This window comes from Leucoraja erinacea, chromosome 27 (genome assembly GCF_028641065.1).
Source record: "Leucoraja erinacea ecotype New England chromosome 27, Leri_hhj_1, whole genome shotgun sequence".
Taxonomy (NCBI): domain Eukaryota; kingdom Metazoa; phylum Chordata; class Chondrichthyes; order Rajiformes; family Rajidae; genus Leucoraja; species Leucoraja erinaceus.
This window is the reverse complement of record NC_073403.1, coordinates 14128306-14152837: the sequence shown is the minus strand read 5'-3', so window position 1 is coordinate 14152837 and position 24532 is coordinate 14128306. Positions and strand designations below refer to the sequence as shown.

Sequence of the window (24532 nt, the reverse complement as noted above, 5' to 3'; positions counted from 1 at the left end):
TCAGACAGAGCCAGCCTACAGACAGAGCCACCCCTCCTCTCTCAGACAGAGCCAGCCTACAGACAGAGCCACCCCTCCTCTCTCAGACAGAGCCAGCCTACAGACAGAGCCACCCCTCCTCTCTCAGACAGAGCCAACCTACAGACACAGCCACCCCTCCTCTCTCAGACAGGCCACATTGACAGCAACGTACCCAAGATGGCGATCACCATGTCGTTGCGCAGGATCTCTATGGAGCCTTGTGATATGAAGTAGAGGGCAGTCAGGACGTCCCCGTAGTGCACTAGTGTGTCGCCTGGCGGGGCGTGGGTGGTCTTGAACTTCATGGCCAGGGCGCGCAGGCAGCCGGGGCTGGCTCCAATGAAGGCCCGGCAGTTTTGGAGCAGACTTCGATTCAAGTGCAGGCAGATGTCGGCCTGCAGGCACTCGGGGAAACCCTTCAACACCTGCAGGGAAAACTACACGGTCACACCCAGCACTCTCCCTGCTCCTCCTCACACAATCTCCTCCTCCCCCCCCCCCCCCCCCCCCCCCCCCCCCGGGAGCCTCTGATCCAGTCTCCCTCCCCACGGGGGTGGCAATAGGTAAATGACCCCCTCCCCCCAGCCCCTCCCGGCCTTGTATTGCTTTCCCCTCTGGGCAAAAGAGGGTCCCCCAGCCCAGGAAGTGGATGGTCCTCAGGCCCAAGGGGCGGGTGTTGGTCCCAGGTTCAGAGTGCGTCCTGTGTCCCACCAAAGCCAGTTGCTGATCCAGTGCCCCACCAGTGCCAGTGCTGATCCAGTGCCCCACCAGTGCCAGTGCTGATCCAGTGCCCCACCTGTGCCAGTGCTGATCCAGTGCCCCACCTGTGCCAGTGCTGATCCAGTGCCCCACCTGTGCCAGTGCTGATCCAGTGCCAGTGCTGATCCAGTGCCCCACCAGTGCCAGTGTTAGATCCAAGTGCCCCACCAGTGCCAGTGCTGATCAAGAGTCCCACTTTTGATCTCAGTCACCCACCAGTGCCAGAACTCAGTGCTGCACCACTGCCAGTGCTGGGCCCATTGTCCCACCAGTGCCAATGTTGATTCCAATGCCCAACCAGTGGTGCTCCCTGGTGCTCACAGTGAGAGCGTGGGGAGGGAGGTGCTGTGCCTTTGCCAGTGACCCACTCCTGCCCCTGCCAGCGGCTCAGGAGTTCAGCCACTGCTACTCACCGCGTTCATGTCTATCCCGTTGGTGTAGGACCAGGCATGCTGGAAGTACTCCTCCAGTCTCTGCCGCAGCGGGTTGGGAATCTGGTGGAAGCGGATGAACTCCCTGACCCGTAGCATCTGGGTGTGGTAGCGGGCGGTGCCCGAGTACAGGCGCTGGATGATGGCCGACACGTTGCCGAAGATGCTGGCGTACATGAGAGCTGTGGGCAACAGGCATGTTAGAGCATCAATGAGGGGTGATGGAGGTCAGAGTGGCCTCCTGCCCTTACACTGGATTGATGTAACACACCAACCAGGCCAGCATCTGTGTGAACTGGCCAGGGTCATGCCAGCCGCCATTTCCTGCTGAATTACGGCCATGACACCAACTGGATTGGTCATCTTGATGTTAGCCATGATGGGACCCCGGCATGTATCTAATAACTTCGCGATTCCCAGAACACACACTTATGTCTAAATAGTTATTATCTAAATGGTGGCCAACTAGGAAAAGAGGAGATGCAGCGAGACCTGGGTGTCATGGTACACCAGTCATTGAAAGTAGGCATGCAGGTGCAGCAGGCAGTGAAGAAAGCGTATGGTATGTTAGCTTTCATAGCAAAAGTATTTGAGTATAGGAGCAGGGAGGTTCTACTGCAGTTGTACAGGGTCTTGGTGAGACCACACCTGGAGTATTGCGTACAGTTTTGGTCTCCAAATCTGAGGAAGGACATTATTGCCATAGAGGGAGTGCAGAGAAGGTTCACCAGACTGATTCCTGGGATGTCAGGACTGTCTTATGAAGAAAGACTGGATAGACTTGGTTTATACTCTCTAGAATTTAGGAGATTGAGAGGGGATCTTATAGAAACTTACAAAATTCTTAAGGGGTTGGACAGGCTAGATGCAGGAAGATTGCTCCCGATGTTGGGGAAGTCCAGGACAAGGGGTCACAGCTTAAGGATAAGGGGGGAAATCCTTTAAAACCGAGATGAGAAGAACTTTTTTCACACAGAGAGTGGTGAATCTCTGGAACTCTCTGCCACAGAGGGTAGTTGAGGCCAGTTCATTGGCTATATTTAAGAGGGAGTTAGATGTGGCCCTTGTGGCCAAGGGGATCAGAGGGTATGGAGAGAAGGCAGGTACGGGATACTGAGTTGGATGATCAGCCATGATCATATTAAATGGCGGTGCAGGCTCGAAGGGCCGAATGGCCTACTCCTGCACCTAATTTCTATGTTTCTATGTTTCTATGTATCTAATAACCTCGCGATTCCCAGAACACACACTTATGTCCGTCTCAACGTAAACCACGACTTTTGCGAATAGTCACAGTGCAAATACGAGCACTTTGCACCCAAATGTTTTATTTCTGTTTTCCATTAAAGGGACTCTACAATCATTGGGAAACTGATTGAGAGGCTGCAGAAATCAGTACAAGGTGTTCAAATACCCTCCATAGTGAACTGAGTGTGTTACAATTAACAGGCGATGTCTTTTTGCAATATTTAGCTACAGAGACCGGGTGTCTCAGTGGTGGCAATAGAGGTGTTGCAGGGTTAGGAACAATGCTAGCAGTTGCCACACCAGCGTGACTTATCATTGATCTACCACTAATGAATGAGCATCTATCTTGCCCTCAAACTCTTTCTACGCTAATACTTGTACGGTAAAACTTTCTACAGACAGCTTGCTCAGGGTCATTTACAACAACAACAAATTGGAGTTCTGAAGACTAAGGGGGGATCTGATAGAGGTATATCTAATTATAAGGGGCATGGATACTGAGAACATTTCTCCAGAGCAGTGGTGCTCATAACAAGCAGGCACTGTTGAAGGTAAGAGGTAGGAGACTGAACGGGTATTTGAGGAAATCTCTTTGACCCAGAGCGTGGTTAGAATCTGGAAAGCACTGCCCAAGAGAGCAATCTCACAACATTTGAGAGGTTTTCAGATGAGCATTTAATTACCAAGGCATAGCAGCTACAAGCAAACGGACAGGAAATGGGGGTTGGTATGGATGGATACGTGAGGGTCAGCATGGATACGACGGGCCAAAGGGCCTCTTGCTATGCCATAGGACTCTGACTATAATACAAATGCAGAACCATTTCTGGGTGATTTCACTTAATTGCGAATATCCGACCGACTAATTGGGACATGGGTTTTCCGTACATAACAGGCATGGTTCTGGGTCAGGAAGAGTAGGGTGGGGTTGTTCCCTCTGCTCCTTTCGGAAGTGTTGCCAACGAACTTGGAAAGTATTGTCAGTTATCGCTTTCAGTTCTGACTCACTTTGTTCTTCCCAGCATGCCACTAAATCGGGATACCCGTCAGGCTCAGAACAAATCAAATCCGGCACCGATGACTCAAGAAAGGTGGAGCCCACAATGGTCCATTGTTGGCTGTGGAAGAAGTGTTAATGAAGGGATACAAACAGTGAAACTGGCAAGATGACTGGGGGTGGGGGAGGGACGGAGAGAGAGGGAATGCGAGGGTTACTTCAAATGTGAGAAATCTATATTGATACCGCTGGGTTGTAAGCTGCCCAAGCGAAATATGAGGTGCAGTTCACCGAATTTTCGTGTGGCCTCACTTCGACAGTGGAAACAAAGAAACATAGAAACATAGAAAATAGGTGCAGGAGTAGGCCATTCGGCCCTTCGAGCCTGCACCGCCATTCAATATGATCATGGCTGATCATCCAACTTAGTATCCCGTACCTGCCTTCTCTCCATACCCCCTGATCCCTTTAACCACAAGGGCCACATCTCCACAACTCCCTCTTAAATATAGCCAATGAACTGGCCTCAACTACCTTCTGTGGCAGAGAATTCCACAGATTCACCACTCTCTGTGTAAAAAATGATTTTCTCATCTCGGTCCTAAAAGACTTCCCTCTTATCCTTAAACTGTGACCCCTTGTTCTGGACGTTCCCAACATTGGGAATAATCGTCCTGCATCTAGCCTGTCCAACCCCTTAAGAATTTTGTAAGTTTCTATAAGATCCCCCCTCAATCTTCTAAATTCTAGCGTGTACAAGCCGAGTCTATCCTGTCTTTCTTCATATGAAAGTCCTGCCATCCCAGGAATCAGTCTGGTGAACAGTCTGGTGGAGGAGGCCCAAGACAGAAAGGTCAGTGCGGGAATGGGAAGGGGAGTTCAAATGGTTGGCAGCTGGGACATCGTGGACTGAGTGTAGGTGTTCAGCGAAACGACCACCGATATACAAGAGTGCACGCCGATACTGTAGATGCGGTTGGAGGTGCAAGTGAACTCTGTGTCCGGACCGCACTATGTGAGAAAACTGTGGAAGGTGACATCCTTCATCTCTGACACCTAGTAAAGCCAACTTACATCCAATCAACATGACGCAGATAGAGAAGATCTTCTCGGAATTGGTGTTGGGAGAAACATTCCCAAATCCGACACTGGTCAGGCTGCTGAAGGTGAAGTACAAAGCCGTCACATACTTGTCCCTAATGGAGGGTCCGGACGAGGCATCGCTGTCATTATATCGCTTCCCGATTTGGTCGCCCAGGTTGTCCAGCCAGCCTATCTTGTGAACCAGGAAGGGTCTCTCCACATTGCCGATGGCGTACCAGATGCAGGCCAGCCAGTGGGCAATGAGGGCGAAGGTGCACATCAGCAGGAGGAGCACGGCGGCTCCGTACTCGGAGTAGCGATCCAGCTTGCGGGCCACCCGCATCAGCCGCAGCAGGCGGGCCGTCTTCAGGAGGCCGATCAGGGTGGTGGTCTGCAACACAAAGGGGCACACACATCCCATGAGCGGCTGGGTAGCCGGCATGTGCTATTCATCCTGTTGCCCTATGGCCCAGTCTCACTCAGCCTGCAGCAGGCACGTGTTGTTCATAAGATCATAACATCATAAGTGACTGGAGCAGAATTAGGCCATTCGGCCCATCAAGTCTACTCTGCATTTCGTTGTCTCTGTACTGTACACTGACAATGACAATTAAAATTGAATCTGAATCTGAATCTGAATCATGGCTGATCTATCTCTCTCTGCTAACCCCATTCTCCTGCCTTCTCCTCACAACCTCTGACACCTGTACTAATCAAGAATCTGTCTATCTCCGCCTTCAATATATCCACTGACGTGGCCTCCACAGCCTTCGGTGGCAAATAATTCCACAGATTCACCACCCGCTGACTAAAGAAAATCCTCCTCTTCTCCTTCCTAAAAGAATGTCCTTTAATTCTGAGGCTCTAACCTCTCGTCCTAGCCTCTTCCACTAGTGGAAACATCCTCTCCACATCCATACTTTCCAAGCCTTTCACTATTCTGTACGTCTCAATGAGGTCCCCCCCCCCCCTCATTCCTCTAAACTCCGGCAAACACAAGCCCAGTGCCATCAAATGTTCATCATATGTTAGCTCTGTCATGTTCATTCTGTCGCTGGTTGACCCAGTCTCACTCAGCAAATAGCAACTATGTGCTTCCTTTATCATTGGTACATTTTTGCATATCTTTCATTCATTTGTTCTATATCTCTCCACATCACTGTCTATATCTCTCTTTCCCCTTTTCCCCCTGAGTAGGGTCTCGACCCAAAACGTCACCTGTTCCATCTCTCCAGAGATGCTGTCTGACGCGCTGAGTAATGCCCCTGTCTCCAGAGATGCCCCACCCTCCGTGCAGTTCCCGGAGGTTGCAGGTGGTTGCCGGAGGTTGCAGGTAGTGGAAGCAGGTAGGGAGACTGACAAAAACCTCCGGAAACTGCACGGAAACCTTGGGTTGGGCGCAAAGTCTCCAGAGGTTTCCGTTCAGGTTTCCTAAGTTGGACAGGGGCATTACTCCAGCATTTTGTGTCTATCCTACACATGTGTTCATTCTGTCGCCCTGCGACCCAGTCTCACTCAACGAATAGCAACTATGTGTTGTTCAGTCCACTGCTCTATGACCCAATCTCACTCAGACTGTGCCAGGCATGTGCTGTTCTATCCGTCACTTTGAGTGAGACTGAGGGAGAGCTAGAGCAAGATATAAATAGAGCAAAGCACTCTTGGAAAGGCAGGGGACTGCTCCAATCTGCCATTCCACCCCACCGCTCTCAAAGGAATCCATTTCAGCACTTGCATACAGAGCAGGTTACCTCAAAATACTGTAACGCTCAGAACATTTTAGAGGCAATTGAGTGATTACAATCTAGAATAACAAATACATCGGAGTGAGCTATTGGGGAAATTTAGTCAAGGTGTCCAGGGGTTTATACATACAATAACAGACTTGGAGCGAGTGACTTGCTGAATTCTCAACAAGGAATTTGGATGACATGCATGTTAGAAACAGACGTTCTACAATTACTGACAGGCAATTTAATTGAAGAGTTTGATTTATGGATAGAATGACTGATAGTGAGTAAGTGGTGTAATGATTCTGCTACTGGTCCATTAAGGGTGGAAGATCTGCAGCAGATAGATGCCTGAGGCCTCTGTAACATCTAGATGCAATATCCACTCTTGTCCTGCTGGCCATCCACCTTGGAATGGCACGGTGGCACAGCGGTAGAGTTGCTGCCTTGCAGCGCGAGAGACCCGGGTTCGATCCTGATGATGGGTGCTATCTGTACGGAGTTTGATACGTTCTCCCTGTGACCTGCGTGGGTTTTCCCCGGGTGCCCCAGTTTCCTCCCACTCTTCAAAGTCGTACAGGTTTGTAGGTTGATTTGGCTTTGATAAAAATTGTAAATTGTCCCTAGTGTGCAGGGTAGTGTTAGTATACGGGGTGATCGCTGGTTGGCGCTGACTCGGCGGGTTGAATGGTCTGTTTCCACAGTACATCTAAATTCTGTTTGCTTGCCAAAGGCAATAAACTAAACTCAAATTTCCAGCAACGACACTCAGCAGCCTGCATGGTTTCTTGTTGCCTTTGCTGCCATCTGAGACTTTAGACTCTCTACCACTGTACATCCTTGCTGGACGGACCAGATCCCCAGGGATCCACAGAGAGAGAGTGAGGAAGCAAGGGAATCCTGAACTGTCGGACATTAAGTCCAGACTGGTAAAGGGGACTTCCATGACGTTAGGACCCTGCACCCTGAGGATTGTGCCCCAATGTCAAACTAGATTTCACTTTTTAGACTCTTCACCTCTCCTCACATCACTTTTCATTCCATCTCCTTTAACCTCTTCCTTTGTCTGACCTCCAACATCAAGCTGACATGCTGACCTGGTCCCAACCCATGCGTCCCTTGCCCAGCCCCTCACACTCTCCCTGTGAATGAGGGACAATCTAGATCAAACCTCTTCTCCATCCTTGAGATGCACAGAGACACGAGGAGGCATCTGAGGATGACTTCCAATGAGGAGGCATTAGAAAAGGGAGGGAGGCCAATGAGAGGAGAGAGACGGGATCTAGGGAGATGAAGGAGAAAGGGCAGAAAAAAAGAGAAAGAATGAAAGGTGATGTGAGGAGAAAAGTGAAGAGTCCGAAAAGTGAAATCAGGGAAATTGGAGGAAGAAGAATTTGAAAAAGTAAAAAGGGGAGCAGGCAAAGGGGTGGATAGTGACAGAGAGGATTGAGCGAGGGAGAGAGTGTGCGAGAGGGAGAGGGGGAGAGGAAGAAGATAAGGAAAGGAGAGTGAAATGAAGAATGGATCAAGGAAAGGATGTTTCAGCGGCAAGAAGGAAGGAGGGGGGGTAAGGGGGAGGAAGGGAGTGGTGAAGAGTGAAAAAGCTCCATAAACTGACCTGGGTAAACAGAGACAGTTCATAAATTCCAGGATTACTATTTTCACATTTTGTGTTTGTTACGTTATTTTTTCACCTTGAATAAGTTGGTGGCGATTTGTGTTTTTTGCATGGGCGAATTTCTGTTCATAATTGACAGAATTAGGCCATTCGGCCCATCAAGTCTACTCCGCCTTTCAATCGTGGCTGATCCACCTTTCCCTCTCAACCCTATTCTCCTGCCTTCTCCCCTTTACCCCCCGACACCCTTAGACAGGTGACACAGAATACGGGCAGCAGATGGGAAGTGAGGCTTTCAGCACCTTCTCTTGCTGCGGTGCTGAGAACGAGAGGAGAACATCGCACTCTGCTTGAGGTGGCCTCACGTATATTTAGACGTGGATTGGAAGAGACAGGTGGAAGCTCTTTTGTGCTCAATCGGTCTATGTGCTGAAATCATAGATTGCCCCATGTAAAAGTAACATTCAGTCTCACGTTGAGCTGCCCCTGCTGTTCCCTCCAACACTGCATTAGAACCTATTAGTAAACTGACATCACAGCCTGTGACACAATTACCGTTGTGCTCATCCAATCTGTTGCCAAGGCAACTGTCTGGTCAGGGGTGATTTGATGAGGGCTAAGCCGTCTCTGCACTGCCCGCTCAGCGTCACCAGCCTGGCAAATCTGTTTTTCGAAAGATTGGCCGCAACAAACACATTCAGTGAAACAGTCAGCGAAACTTGCAACACCACACGTTCCCTGGGGCAACGTGTTACATAGGGCAGCTCACACAGCTCACACTGTGGCCCTAATGGGGCCCCAATCTGTGCCCAAATTCAGAGAGATATCTGGACACCAAGCAGTGTCTCCCAATCACTCTCAGAGCCATCTCTGTCTACTGATCAGTGACTCTCAGTCCCTCTCTCCCTCAACACGACACCTATGCATAAGATGAGTGTCTCTCAAATCCCATTCTCTCAATCAGGTACCTGTACAACTCTCCTCAGTCCCTCCGTCAGGTGGATATCTGGTACCACTTAGTCCCTCTCTCTTAGGTAGATATCTGTGCACTAAATTATGTCTCTCAGTACCTCTCGCTCAAGAGGGTGTCTGCACACCGACTGGCATCTGTCTCTCTCTCTCTCAGAGGGATATCTGTGCATGTCTCATGTCTCATGTCTCCCCAACCCACCCTCTCAGGGTGATATTTGTACATGTGTGTCAGGAGAACAGTGTCTCAGTGTCTATGTGTCTCAGGAGAAGAGTGGTGTGCTCACTGGTATCTCTCAGTCCCTCGCTCTCACGAGGGTATCTGTACACTGACTGGTGTCCCTCAGTCCCTCTCTCCCGGGGAATATCTGTACATGGACTGGAATCTCTTCGCCCTCCTCTCTCAGTGAGATATCTGATCATTGACTGGTGTTTCCATCAGTTTCCCTCTCTCAAGGGCTGACTGTTATCACTGTCTTTCTCTCATGGATGATGTCCGTGTCTGACGCCTGGATCTACTACTGGGGAACCATTTAGATATTAATGTACAGCTCCCTCCCTTCCTTCTCCTTGATGCCAGTATCGGCTGGGTCTCCAGTAGGGTTCCCCAAGCTCCTGCCTGACCCGGTCATGACTCCCCCCCCCACTCTAATACACTGGCCTCTCCTTCCTGAATCTCACCAGTGCTCTGCTTGAGGGCTCAGTCTCCCTCTCACTACAGAGGTTCTGTCTCAGTCACTCTGACCAGTGACACACCAGCCTCCTCCACGAGCTCCAGCCTGGCCTCCAGGCTTCGTACAGGACAGAGTGTCAAGGCTTGAAGCAGGTGTAGGGACTACACAGTGCTGGTTTAACACCCCCTTATTTAGGTGTCAATTAATTTTAGTTTAGTTTAATTTCTAGATACAGTGCGGAACTTGTCCCATCGGCCCTCCGAGTCCCCGGTGACCAGCCATTACCGCGTGCACTAACATTGTTCTGGACTCTAGGGACAATTTACAATTGTTACCAAAGCCGATTCACCTACAAACCTGTACGTCTTTGGAATGTGGGCGGAAACCGGGGCAATCGGAGAAACCCCACATGGTCACGGGGAGAAGGTACAAACTCTGTACAGACAGCACCCGTGGTCAGGATCGAACCTGGGTCTCTGGCGCTGTAAAGCGGGAACTCTACCTCTGCATCGCCATGCTGCCTGCCTGTCTTCTTACTTTCAAAGGTTTCAAAAATCGACAAAGATTTTCACAGTGCAAAGGAAAATGCTGCAGATGCCAGGCACCTGAAATAAAAATGGGGGAGCTGGATTTGCACAGCAGCCCGTGTTTGTTGAGAGAGGCACAGCTAATACTTCCAGTCAAAGACTTTTCACTCAGTGTGTTGGAACACTTAAAGGGCTGGGATGTACTGAGTCAGCTGAGGGGCCTGTTTCTGAGCTGTATGTGATCGTATAACTTTCCACAATAATGCTGATTGATTTATCCATTTTCTCTTTCCAAAGATGCTGCCTGACTTGCTGGGTGTTTCCAGAACTTTCTGTTTTTAGTGCATGGAAAATACCAGGTCAACGTCACCACATGCCAGAACTGAATTAACATCAGAACAGTGGAACAAGTGAGAGGCGTCAATTGTCACACCGGCCAGCTCCGAATCATGAACGCTGCAAATGATGTATCTGAGAGAGAGGGAGAGGGACAGTCTCCGTGACGAGTCATGTCCCCCACAGCCCACAGAGGGTTGAAGATTCAGCACAGGGACAGGGTCACAGTAAACAGCTGCGGACCAGTAGCGTGGAAACTAATTGAGATATTCAGCCTGCAGGTCTGTTCTGAGCAGGTGGTGGAAACAGGTACAAACGCAACCTTGCGGAGGCATTTGGCCAAGCAGGGGATAGAGAGATTTAGACCATGTGCTGGAAGTTGGAATTAGATTAATTTAACAGTATGGTCAGCACAGACCAGGTGGGCCGAAGGGCCTGTTTTCATGCTGTTCTGTTCTACGTTTTGCTCTTCCATCAAATCTAGGCTTTTCTTACATGATCTTACATTCTCCACTGGCCTCGACATCGTCAGCCAATACAGACGGACGGCACAGTGGAGCAGCGGTAGAGTTGCTTCCTTACAGCGCCAGAGACCCCGGTTCGATCCTGTCTACGGGTGCTGTCTGTACGAAGATTGGATGTTCTCCCTGTGAGCGTGTGGGTTTTCTACAGGTGCTCCGGTTTCCTCCCAAAGACCTACAGATTTGCAGGTTAATTGGCTCTGGTAAAAAATGTGATTTGTCTCTCGTGTGTTAATGTATGGGGCTGATTGGTGGTCGGCACGGACTCGGTGGGCCGAAGGGTCTATTTCTGCCCTGTATCTCTAAAGTCTACTAATTTGAATCTTGTGAGCTCTTGTGGATTTATAACACCGGAGAAGAGGCCCTTCGCTACAACCCATCAACCTCACTTGGATATTACACACTTTAATGCTCTCTTGTGCATCTAACCTGAGGCAGCATAGGGCCAACTTACCCTGCTTTCCCTGCATCCAGGACTGCACACTGCACCAACTGCACACGTGTACACTCCCTAGGCTGCTGTGATCTAGCTGTGTGTGTGCAGTAGTCCTGTCTCAGCAGCAGCCCCTCCTTCTCATACACTGCTCCCCCTGTGACCAAGGGGTGCCTTCATGAACCCATGCACCAGGTCCCGGTGTGTATCAGGTTCATTGTCCTTACACTTAAATTACACTCTATTTCTCTCATCGTTGCCCACAATGAATTACCTCACATGTTCCCATGTTCTACCTCGTGCCTACCCAGTTAATCTGTCTACATTCCTGTCAGTCTTTGTGCCCATCACACATCTCTTATGTTCATAGGTTATATCAGCGTAATTAGGCCATTCGGCCCTTCAAGTCTACTCCGCCCTCCAATCATGGGTGATCTATCCTTCCCTATCAACCCCATTCTCCTGCCTTCTCCCCATAACTTCTAACACCCTAACTAATCAAGAATCTGTCAATCTCCGCCTTAAAAATACCCAATGACATTGCCTCCACAGGCATCTATAGCAATGAACTCCACTGAGTTATCATTCTCTGGCTAAAGAAATTCCTTCTCATCGCCTTTCTAAAGAATACGTCCTTTTATTCTGAGGCTCCTAGATGCTCCCGCTAGTGGAATATCCTCTCCGAGTCCACTCTAACCAGGCCTTCACTTCTTCTTTTTCACATTCGTTTTTCATCATCAGTATCTCTGGACATGTTCCATGTCACCCGCTCACCCGCTCCCTGTCCGAGTTGTAAATAGCCACGACTGAGCTTGTAGCAGCCCCACTAGCAATGGCTTCCCACCTATAAATGGCCCCATTCATTCCTGCTTCCTACTCACTAGTGGAAGGATGGAATGGACTTGAGTAACTCAGTGGGTCAGGCAGCTTCTCTGGAGAACATGGATAGGTGACGTTTCGGGTCGGGACCCTTCTTCAGACTTTGTGTAAACCAGGATCTGTTGTTCCTCATCCCGGCTGACTACTCTTTGACCCAGCATCGATCCAGCTAACACGGCACTCTCTACACTGAGGCCTCCTGCTAGAAAATTGCCTCACACATCTGTTGGGCCTTTAGAACAGGTGCTTTCCCCCTGTGGACCATGTAACTGTGTGAGATTAGTTTAGTTTAGTTTAGAGATACAGATTTAGCAAAGCACTTAGGCCCACCGAGTCCACGTCGACCAGCGATCCCTGCACACTAACACTATCCTACATGCCAATTAACCTACAAATCTGTACGTCTTTGGAGTGTGGGAGGAAACCGGAGCTTCCTGGTGAAAACCCATGCAGGTCACAGGGAAAACGTACAAACTCTGTACAGATAAGCACCCGTAGTCAGGATCGAACACGGGTCGCTTGCACTGTAAGACAGCCTGCCCTTTTGAAAGCTGCACCTGCTGACCACTGACAGAGAGCTGAGAGTAAAGGTGCAACCACACGGCAGGCCTGGCATCACCAGCACCAGCCCGGTGGGGAAGATCAGCCATGGTGATCACAGGCAGCCTGGGCTGTGTAACTGGCCAGGGGCATCGTTCACATCCTGAAAGGGGAGCATGGAGATGCATGTAAAGGCCAGCCATATTTTGATCTGGAAGTCAGCGTTGACACTGTACAGTGGTTGAATGTTGAACGGCGGGAGCAGAGGGGGGAACAATAGCGCCGTAAATCCTGGCCAATGTATCACGTGCTTGCAGGCCTAGTGGCTTCACCATCAGCTGTAATTCAGAGATTGGCAGAAGATTTAGAGCCACAGCAGTTGTGAGGCTGGGGCGCTGTACAGTTAGCAGCTGTAATTAAACTGTGGGTGATGTTGCAAAGCCGTTACACTGAAAGATCGATCACAGTAACTGGGGACGGTCTCTGGCTCGGGTGAACATAGAAGACAGCACAGGAACAGGCACCTTTGGCTCAGAATGTCTGCGCCGAACATGATGCCAAGTTACACTAATCTCCTGTGCCTGTATGTGTTCTAGATATCCCTCCATCTCCTGCATATCCAAAACACTCTTTAATGCCATTATCATGTCTGCATGGTGGTGATAGTGATGCCAGCAGATATTGATATTCCTGGCTAAATTGGAGCAGCCATGGCATTAACATTGAGTAAGGGCTTGTGTACTGCTATACCATTTTGGTCAAGTTAAATGTGCCTTTGCAGAGCTGAGACAAGCTGCTGAATGGTGCCAGTATGTCTGTGGCTGCATAGAAAGAATGGGACATCTGCAGTAGTCTTACAATGAGGTGTAAAATGCATGGAACTAATTGGGTCAATGCAAACCAGATATACATAGCGTAATTAATGTTGCAAAGCCTTACTTTGTTAGTTGTTGATTGGTTGAAATGTTAAGCCTTGTCTGGGTTGTTTGAATCCCAAGGCACATGTTGCATTATTCATCTATGTTAGCTTCCTTCTAGAAGCCTTGCCAGATACAATGTATTAGTTACTATGTTATTGGGTTAGGGAACTGTCAATCATGTACTGCTGTAATTGATATATGTTATTGGACTGTACAGAGACCACCGCCATGTAGTTCGGCCCCTCAAGGTTCGGGACATAAAATGCAGCCCCCACGAGGTCCGATGTTGATCTTCTGGAAGAGCGCTTGGGACAGTGTGACCGTTTGGAGTGTCTCTGCTTGCACGAGGCTAGAAGGGCTTGGCCAAGCAGATACAAGGATCAAACCCGTGGTGCTTAGGTAATGTCTAGGGGAATTTGTGTTGTGTTATCCAAAATAAAGTTTGGTTGCTCAAGTGCTTGATTCAGAATTTTATTGGTACTGAAACTAGATGGGGGGAGCTTAGAACGACCTATTGTCAATATGATAATGGCATTTAAGAGGATTTTGGATATGCAGAGAATGGGGGGTTTTCTACATCACATGCAGGCAGAGGAGATACGTTTAATTTGGGATCATGTTCGGCTGGCACCCACCACCCTCTGTGGAACAAAACTTGCCCAGATAGGTCCCTTTACCTCGTCAGAGCCAGACCTGAAGATGAGCAGGTCAAAGGGGATGGCGGCCACAATATCGATGAGGAACCAGCCCTTGAAGTAGTGGATGGCGATCTTGGCCGCGTGACTCACCACCTCATCGTTCTCGTTGACGTAGGTGGTGCGGAAGTTGATGATGATGTCGATGATGAACATGATGTCGACGATCAGGTCCACGATGGCCAGGGGGTTGCAGGAGTAGCCACACACCCAGCGCTTCTCCTCCTCCTGGTCGTTGAGGAGGAAGGCGGCTGAGTAGGGGGTGAAGATGGCGGTGTATATCACCAGCAGCAGGATCAGCCAGTCCCACATCGCCTTGAAGGGGCTGTAGTGAAGGATGGTCCACTTGTGGATGCGAGGGGCCTGCAGCTTGTACTCAGGCAGCACATCCGCTCCCAACGACAGGACCTGGAACACAGACAACGGGGAGAGGTCACTCGCTGGCTCACGCCTCTGGGAGTCAGCCTCCATGCTGAACCAAACTGTGTCAGACAGGGCTAAACCAGGCTGTGTCAGACAGTGCTAGACCAGGCTGCACCAGACAAGGCTAGACCAGGCTGTGCAGGTCCAGGCAGTGTCAGGTATGCTGATCTATGCCAGACTGCCATGCTCTGCAGAAAGGAACTGCAGATGCTGGTATACACCAAAAATAGATGCAAAGTGCTGGAGTATCTCAATAGGTCAGGCAGCATCTCTGGAGAAAAAAGATGGGTGGCGTTTCAGGGAAGGAACCCTTCTTCAGACTGAAAGTGGAGGGGAGGGAACAGGAGGTAGGAAAAGGTCCAGAACAAATCAGGGGCGGCAACAGATGACCAAGGAATGTTGGAGCCCATAATGGCCCATTGTTGGCTAGTGAAGAGGTAATAACAAAGGGTACAATGATACGGACAGTGGAACTGGCAGGACGCTTAGGTTGGGGGGAGGGACAGAGAGAGAGGGAATGCAGGGGTTACTGGAAATCAACGTTCATACCACTGGGTTGGAAGCTGCCCAAGTCTGATATGAGGATATTATTCCTCTAATTTGTGTGTGGCCTCAATCTGACAGTGGGGGAGGACCAGGAAAGAACAGTCAGTATGGAATGAGAAAGGGAGTTAAAATGTTTGGCAACAGGAGATCGCGTAGGCCAAGGCAGACTGACCCGCTGAGTTACTCCAGCACTTTGTGTCTATCTCGGCTCTGCTGGGCTGTGCCAGACTGTGCCAGGCCTGGCTGTGCTAGACCATGTTGTTCTGGGGAAAGTTGAAAGAAAGGCGTTATGCAGTGCAAGTTTTTTTGCACAAAAAGTGGTGGGTGCCAGAAACACACTTGCAGGGGTGCTGATAAATCAGATACAGTAATGGTGTTCAAGAGGCTTTTAGATAGGTACCTGTACATGGATATGCAGGGAATGAAAGTATATGGGGAAAGTGGCGATATATAAGATTGGTTTAATATGGCATGATAATCGGCACAAGCATTGTGGGCCAAAGGGCTGTACTGTTCCATGTCCAAATGGCAGATGACTGGGGCTGACAGAAGAAATGGGGATTGACTGGATTACTGAGGGTGCTGATGGACCGCAGGGAAGGGAATGGCTAGATAAATGTAGAGTTCTGGGTATTGTTGCGAGTTGCATGATTAAAAAGTGAAGGGAGTATGGTTAGTACAGCTGGTGAGTGTGGTTACATAACGACAGGATGGATGGTCAGACAGCATTCTTTAACTAAAACTCCTCCAGAAGCAATAGTTTGTATCCCTGGTATCTGGGTTAGTCCAGATCACATTCCTCTGAGAAATAAAATAAACACGCTGTGGTAACTGGGATCCAGATAAGGGTTCAAGTCAGTCACATAAGACAATTCATGTGGTATTATCAGCATGGTCTTGCAGTAGTTGTCTAAACAAGACAAAACTAGACCACATGAGTGCATCCAGAGATGAGGGCCTGAAAAAGGGTCTTGACCCAAAATGTCACCTAGTCGAGTCAAGTCACATTTATTTATATAGCACATTTAAAAAACAACTCTCGTTGGCCAAAGTGCTTTACATTTGTTATAAGAATAGTATAAACAAACAAACTACATACATATATACATATAGCCCTCGCTCAGTGGACGTCAGGAAAGGCTTGGGAGTATAGATAAGTTTTTAGTCTTGACTTAAAGGAGTCAATGGAGGGGACAGTTCTGATGGGAAGGGGGATGTTGTTCCACAGTCTAGGAGCTGCAAACGCAAAGGCACGGTCGCCCCTAACTTTATGCCTAGACTGAAGGATATTCAGCAGCCCCAAGTCGGCCGATCTGAGGGACCTGGAGGTGGAGTGGTGGGTGAGAAGGCTTTTAATGTAGGAGGGGGCAAGCCCATGCAGGAGGGGGCAAGCCAATCATCCATGTTCTCCGGGGATGCTGCCTGATCCCCTGAGTTACTCAAGCGCTTTGTGTTCCTTTGATGAGGGTCATTGAGTACGCAATCATGGAAGTAATAGCATAACAATATTAGAAATAATGTTACAGAAGGAACTGCAGATGCTGGTAAATCGAAGGTACACAAAAATGCTGGAGAAACTCAGCGGGTGCAGCAGCATCTATGGAGCGAAGGAAATAGGCAACGTTTCGGGCTGAAACCCTTCTTGTTGGTCATTTTTCAAAATTCCTGCAGAATCAGGAAGAGTTCCATTGGATTTGATGGTAGCTAATGAAGCTGCAAATAGAAAAGGAAATCGAGAGAATGCAGGGGATTATATATCAGTCAGTCTGACGTTGGGAGAGCTGGCATTGACCCAATCGCACAAATAGCTTCCTACTGTATCATGAGCAAAAATACCTTTCTCCATTGTTTATGACAGAATACACTATGAACACCTCATTAATAAGTGGGAGACATTAAATGCCATTGTCATCACAGGAGGCTTTGTGTTTGGAAAAGTAATGATTAGTGCCCTGGACCAGATGGTTTAGACACTAAAATCTTACAATAAACCTTTTCAGAGATAGTGGGTGCATTGGTTGTAATCCTTCAAAAATCGTCAGATTCCGGACAAGTCCAGGAGGGCTGGAAATCTGCCAACGTGATATCCTTCTTGAAAAAGGAGGGAGGCACAAAGCTGGTAACTATAGACCTGTTCGCCGCACGGCTATTGTTGGGGAAATGTGAGAATCAATTATTAAGGAGCTATTAGCAGCACATCTGGCAAGTCATAATCTGATCAGGCAGAATCACCATGACATCATGAAACAGAAATATATTCTGCACACCCTCGTGTTACAGCAGCTTGAGTAACAGATCGAGTAAATTTGATTGGTACGGGTGTTAGGGATTATAGGGAGAAGGCAGGAGAATGGGGTTAAGAGGGGACGATAGATCAGCCATGATTGAATGGCAGAGTAGACTTGATGGGCCAAAGGACTTAATTCTGCTCCTATCATTTATGAATTTATGAACAGAAATTTGCCCTGGCAAAATTCACAAATCACCACCAAAATATTCAAGATGAGAAACTAACATAACAAACACAAAATGCGAAAGAAATAACAAAGTCGGATAATTTCTGCCAAGGGTTAACCCAGTGGAAATTTGTGATACAGATGGTCTGCTAGGAATGCAACCCCTTCATAAAGCAGGGGCACAATAAGAGAACAAGAACAAGAATGTTTAATTGCCAAATGCCCTGGATTTGAACCTGAATGTTGAAATTCTTACTTGCTGCAGCTTTACAGGTTTACTGCACATGAAAGAGAACAAGATTAAATCAAATAAATGTACATTTCCCGCAGTCAGAAACAGGATAATATAATGGGGATCAAAAAAATGGTAGATGAATTAAATGTGTACTTTGGTTCTATGTTCACAAATAGAGGCGCAAATGACCTCCCAGGAACATGGGTATCACAGGTTCTAGTGAGGGGAAGAGTGAATGAAATCAATATTAGTAGGGTCAATGTGTTCAGGAAATTGACACCCTGAACACCAATGGCCCTCATGACCTACTCTACGTACCAGAGAACTTCAGTACGTGATCATGGAAATAATAGCATAACAATATTGGAAATAAAGGTCGGTGGCGGCGCTGCGAGTCGGCTGCCCTGCCAGCAGCGTGTTCGTTAGTTCGACTTTTTTGGGGGTTATTTAGTGTGTCCAAATGTTTCGTTTAGTGTCTCTTGGTATGTCTTATGTGGGGGGTGGTGGGGAGGGGAAAGGGGGGGGAACCCCTTTCGGTCGCCTCCTCGACGGAGAGGCGACTTTTTCCATGTCACCTCCCTCTTGGCCTAACACCATGGATTGGAGCGGCCTTTCCCAGAGTCGGGGCGGAGCTTCAGCAGCGGGCGCAGCATGGACTTTTCCAACACGGAGTGGCCGAACGCTTGCCGGGGGTCGCCAGAGAGGAGCGCTCCGATCGCTGGTCCGAGGACTGTTGCATCCTGAAGCCACGGATTGCGGAGATTCTACAAATGGTATGTTTGCCCACTTGTAGCGAGAGGATATGAGTACAGGGCAAAAATTAACTCCGAGGAATGTTGGGGATCACAGGGTTTTTTAAGAGGACTGAATGAAATCAGTATTCGTGGGCCTGCAATTGTACAGGACTGTGGTGAGAGCACACATTGAGTGAGTAAATAAGTAAGTAAGTAAGTAGGTTTTAGTGTAGATTTGGTCTCCTTATCTGAGGAAGGATGTACTTGTTCTAGAGAGTTTAGCAAAAGTTCACTAGACTGATCCCTGGTACGGTACGACTGATTTAGGAGGTGAAATTAGCTCAACAAGGCTTATAATAACTGGAGTCTGGAACAATGAGTGGGAATCTCTTGATAACCTATGCAATTCTAACAGGGCTCCACGGACTAGCTGCAGGAGGATGTTCCCAGCGGGTCAGGCATCTGATGCAGGATCTAGGCCCAGAACGTCGACCATCCCATTGCCTCTGCATGTTCCATCTGACCCGCTGACTTCCTCCAGTACCTCGTTCTTTGCTTCTTTGGTGGAAGCATTTTAACATCCACTGCCTTTTGTGTGGATCAGAAATCAGAATTGCATTAGACACAAAAAGCTGGAGTAACTCAGCAGGACAGGCAGCATCCCTGTAGAGAGGGAATGGGTGACTTTTTGGGTCGAGACCCTTCTACAGTATAAATTCAACTAAGAATTGGTGCGTGCCCCTCACTATTCTACAGCGGCACCGAGGTGTAAATCTTAAGCAGTGACAAAAATGAATTGATTACATTATCCCAACCCCTTGAAGGCTGCATGATATGAAGGAGATTTTTCAATGTCCAAAGCTATTTTTAAACGCTGTGGCCTCCCTGCCAGCTCCCTCCATATGGAGAATGAAGGAGAAGCAAGATACAAACATCCATCAAAGTCTGAGCAAAGCAGGGAGCCAGGACTCACCTAATGTGGAGTAATCTGGACTAATTGATATGGAGAGGAGCGGGTGGGTATGAGGGATTCCAGTAAAGAGGGATGTTTTGGGCGTGGAAGGGCAAAGAGACCCAGGACTCACCATTGGGATCAGGGGGGAGGTGTGCGAGGGAGAAGGGAATTGGTTCCAGGACTGAGTAGTATGAGGGTTGAGTGGGGCAGGGAGTGAAGTTTCAGGGTTCATAAGTTTAGGAGCTGGATTAGGCCATGAGGCCCATCATGTTTACTCCGCCATGCGACTGTGGCCGATCTATCTTCCCCTCTCAACCCCATTCTCCTGCCTTCTCCCCATAACCCCTGATAATCAAGAATCTGTCAGGCTCATCCACATTTGTTCTGTTGGGAGATGGTTCAGTATCCATGCTTCCCCCCACTACCTTGAGAAAGGAGATGAGAAATGTATTTAGTCAGAGGGTGGCGAATCTGTTGAATTTATTGCCACAGACATCTTGTGGAGGCCAAGTCAATGGATGCTTTAAAGCAGAGACTGACAGATTCTTGTTTTGTACAAGTGTCAGGGGTTATGGGGAGAAGGCAGGAAATGGTGTTGAGAGGGAAAGATAGATCAGTCATGATTGAATGGTGGAGTACACTTGATGGGCAAAATGGCCTAATTCTGCTCCTATAACTTATGAACCTATGAATTAAAAACATTCTGGTTACCCTCTCAGTGAAGGCAAGTGAAATCCTCCACATTCACCTCTCCATCAACCTGTGCAGAATGTAACCAGGCAACTCGGGGAGTTGAGAGAGATCTGAAACAGTGCTAGAGGTTGGGGGAAGGTCAGCAATCTTTATTTATACAGCAGAGTGGGAAGCTAACAGAACCACTGAGTCTCTCGCCAAATATCGTCCTCTGGGAAGGATTTGGAATTACAAAGTTACAGTAGGAAGCACAGAAAGCTTCAGCAAAGAAATAAATCATCTTTCATTGCCAGAGGGGAAATCCCAGTTAATTATCTTTGAAGTCTCTGTTGTTAAGTAGGAAAGACAACGGCCAAGTTGAACTCAAGATCCCACAGACACTCAGCAGCTAATGAGCAGATAATTAGTTTTGCTTATATTAATTGTGGGTTAAATATTGCCCCAAACATCTCCTTTGAAAGATTTTGTATGCTCACCTTAAAGGACAAATGGAATTGGGTCAAACATCCAAACCCAGCAATGTTGACACTATGACATGCCCCAGGACTGGATTATGTCTTTCAACCTCTTGAATGGGTTTAAACTTGATGTAAAGTTTAAGTGTTACCCCTGTAACTGAGTCTGTTTTCCTCGGGGTGCTCTGGCTTCCTTCCACAAAGATGTGCGAGTTGGTAGGGTAATCGGTTGCTGTAAATTGCCACTCATGCGGGAGTGGTAGAATCTGAGGGGAATTATTGAATGTGGGGAGATTCAATAATTCCCCACGGGCTAGGGTGTGTTAGTGTACATGAGTGCCTGATGTTGTAGTGCATCTCAGTAGGCTGAAGAGCCATTTCCACGCTGTATCTCTGTGGCTCTATTACCCACACGCTTATGCACGTGACTAATCGGAGAGAGGTCATAGTTCAACATAGAATGTTTCAAGACAATATTGAATCCAATTTGCTAGCTCACCTTGGGTTGTTTGCAAACAAACCTTCCAGACTAACCTATCATGTGGGACCAGGTCAAAGGCCTTACCAAAGTCCATATAGACAACGTCCACTGCCGTGCCTTCCTTCAGCAGTCCTCTTGTGGATCCCCTTCAGATTTGTGCGACGCAAATACCTGCTCCAAATTTAACGAGTTCACAGCTGATCTTCTGCTCAGTACCACTTCCCTGTAACCAACCCTGCATCTACTCCATTACCTGAATGTCCAAACATCTTTTGTGCTGTATCGCTTCTACTTGATGGAAAGTTTGTGTGTTACCTCTGTAATTGACTCCTTTCCCCTACCCCCTCCGCCCACAACTTTGCACAACCCCCAATTCTTTCCATTCGTCACTTTAGTTTCATGTTTCATGTTCCTTGTGTTTTTTTGACTGTCTGTCGGCAGAACAATTTCCCTCCTGGGATAAATAGAGTTCTATCGTATCGTATCGTATCGTTCATGCCAGGTGGGTGGCGGAGCAAGGTATTGGATCAGGTTGTCTGCTGCGGAGTCTAGTCCGACTGCTGATGTTTTGGAGGGGAGAGGGAAGTCAGTGACCCTCTCTAACATGAGGGATCTTGCAGCAGATGGACTGGACTGAAACTGTTGAGATTCACCAGACCCTCAGGTCCCTGCTGATGGCAGTGGGGGTTGGGTTGTTGGAGGCTGGTGACTCTGACTCATCAGCAACTGAAGGAAACTAGTACAGGTGTCAGACTTTATCTTGCACTAAACGTTATTCCCTTTATCCTGTATCTGTACACACCGAACGGCTGGATTGTAATTATGTGTAGTATTTCCCTAACTGGATAGCACGCAATAAAAAACTTTTCACTGTACCTCAGTACAGGTGACAATAATAAACTAAACTAAATTAAACTCTGAGGACCTGGATCATTCAGGGCCCTCCACCCAACACCCAGCACTGTGAGCACAACCCATGCTGGGCACCTGGGCACCACTGTACCCTCTCAAGCAGCAGTGTGACTCTCATCGTAGGATGCACTTGCGGGCATCTCTGATCCGTGACAAATCATCGTTAAACACTCTGCTTGTTTCTGTTTAAAGTCCCCACAGTTCATCATTTGTGTTTGAAAAAGACTTAAAATAAACAAGCCTGTCAGGCCACAGGTGCTGTGTATAAAGGGCAGCCAAGTGTGACTCTCAAAGGCCTTTGTCTAGTTTTGATCTGCCAGCAGAATTCAGCAGGGAGACACGCTGGGCATCTGGTGCACAACACCCCTTAACCAGCATGAGTTGATCAAATGTGTGGGAAGGAACTGCAGATCCCGGTTCATACCGAAGTTCAACTCAAAATGTCGGAGTAACTCAGCAGGGCAGGAACAGAAACAGCGGGGAGAGGTCACTCACCAGCTCAGGCTGCACCAGACAGTGCTAGACCAGGCTGTGCAAGTCCAGGCAGTGTCAGGCATGCTGATCTGTGTCAGACTGTGCTAGGCTGTGCAGAAATGAACTGCGGATATTAGTATGTACCAAAGATAGACACAAAATGCCGGAGTAACTCAGCGGGTCAGGCAGCATCTCTGGAGATAAGGATTTTCACACAGAGAGTGGTGAATCTGTGGAATTCTCTGCCACAGAAAGTAGTTGAGGCCAGTTCATTGGCTATATTTATGAGGGAGTTAGATGTGGCCCTTGTGGCTAAAGGGATCAAGGGGTATGGAGAGAAGGCAGGTACAGGATACTGAGTTGGATGATCAGCCATGATCATATTGAAAGGCGGTGCAGGCTCGAAGGGCCGAATGGCCTACTCCTGCACCTATTTTCTATGTTTCTATGAATAGGTGATGTTTTGGGAAGGAAGTCTTCTTCAGCAGTGGAACTGAGGCACTACAATGCTGAGAACGATATTCGACACTCTGTATCTTCCCCTTTGCTGTATCTATTGTATTTGAATTTGACTTGATTGTATTTATGTATGGTATACCTGATCGGTTTGGAGAGCTTGCAAAACAATGCTTTTCACACTGTACACGAGTCAGTAATAAACCAAACAGCTGATGTTGTTATCAGTGTCTTGAATGGACTTCTCATAAAACGTATTCCCACCCCCAACAGGAACATCCATTTTCCTGTAGGGTACAACAGCAGAAGAAATCAATGCAGAAGGGCGTGAAGTTATTGAGTGAATCTGAGAGTTTTCAACAGCATGCTGTTCTGAAATCAGTCTCCCCTAGCTTTAGCAAGGGGTGATGAGTCAAATTCAAAAGCAGGAGAATATTTATCCAACTGGGACCGTCACATGATGCTAGGAAGGAACTCACACTCAGTGAATCTCTGGCTTTGATGGGTTAAGGCAGATTCTGACGACCGGAACCTGAACAAAACTGTTGGTGGGTAAAACTATATGTGGACAGAAGTGTTAGGAACAAATGTAGCTGAAGAACGACTGATATAGACCTGCAAACAAGATCAATGTACCAGCTGCGACACTTGGTTGACAAAAGAGGTGAAAGATACATTAAAATGAATAGAAAGGGAGAATGATGATTGGGGAGTCTGTAGGAAGGAACTGCAGATGCTGCTTTAAACTGAAGGTCGACACAAAGATGGGAAGGTTCGGAACGCTGGGGGTCTGCTGCAGACAACAACAGAGTCAAGAGTGTTTAATTGTCATATGCACCGACAGTGGAACAATGAAATTCTTGCGGCAGCTTAACCGTAAATGCAATACACACAGATAATATGTTGGTTTATTAAACATTCAATAAGTTCATAACTGTAATAGTAGTGCCAAAAAAATCACAGACAATGGCCACTGTGACTGGTGCAGAGGACAACAGTGGACACCATGACTGATGCAGAGAGCAGTAGTGACTGGCGCATAGAGCAACATTGGACACTGGAGGGATGGAGATGAGGAGGAATTTATTTAGTCAGAGGGTGGTGAATCTGTGGAATTCATTGCCACAGAAGGCTGTGGAGACTGCCAATGGATATTTTTTAAAGCAGAGATATCTAGATTCTTGATTAGTATGTGTGTCAGGAATTATGGGGAGAAGGCAGGAGAATGGGGCTGAGGGGGAGAGTTAGATCAGCCACGATTGAATGGCAGAGTAGACTTGATGGACCGAATGGCCTAATTCTGCTCCTATCACCTATGACCTTATGAGAAC

The 24532-nt window shown here is 48.0% G+C and overlaps 1 protein-coding gene across 1 annotated transcript in view; it reads right to left on the bottom strand.

The window, feature by feature from the left end:
- The window catches only part of kcnh6a (potassium voltage-gated channel, subfamily H (eag-related), member 6a), a 120840-nt gene that overhangs the window by 15425 nt on the left and 80883 nt on the right, over positions 1 to 24532 (bottom strand). Inside the window, exons 6-9 of the mRNA XM_055657103.1 lie at positions 14364 to 14789; positions 4531 to 4930; positions 1194 to 1393; positions 194 to 446 (exon numbers count right to left, since the gene is read on the bottom strand). Coding sequence (XP_055513078.1) covers positions 194 to 446; positions 1194 to 1393; positions 4531 to 4930; positions 14364 to 14789 — 1279 coding nt within the window. The remainder of the gene's footprint in view (positions 1 to 193; positions 447 to 1193; positions 1394 to 4530; positions 4931 to 14363; positions 14790 to 24532) is intronic.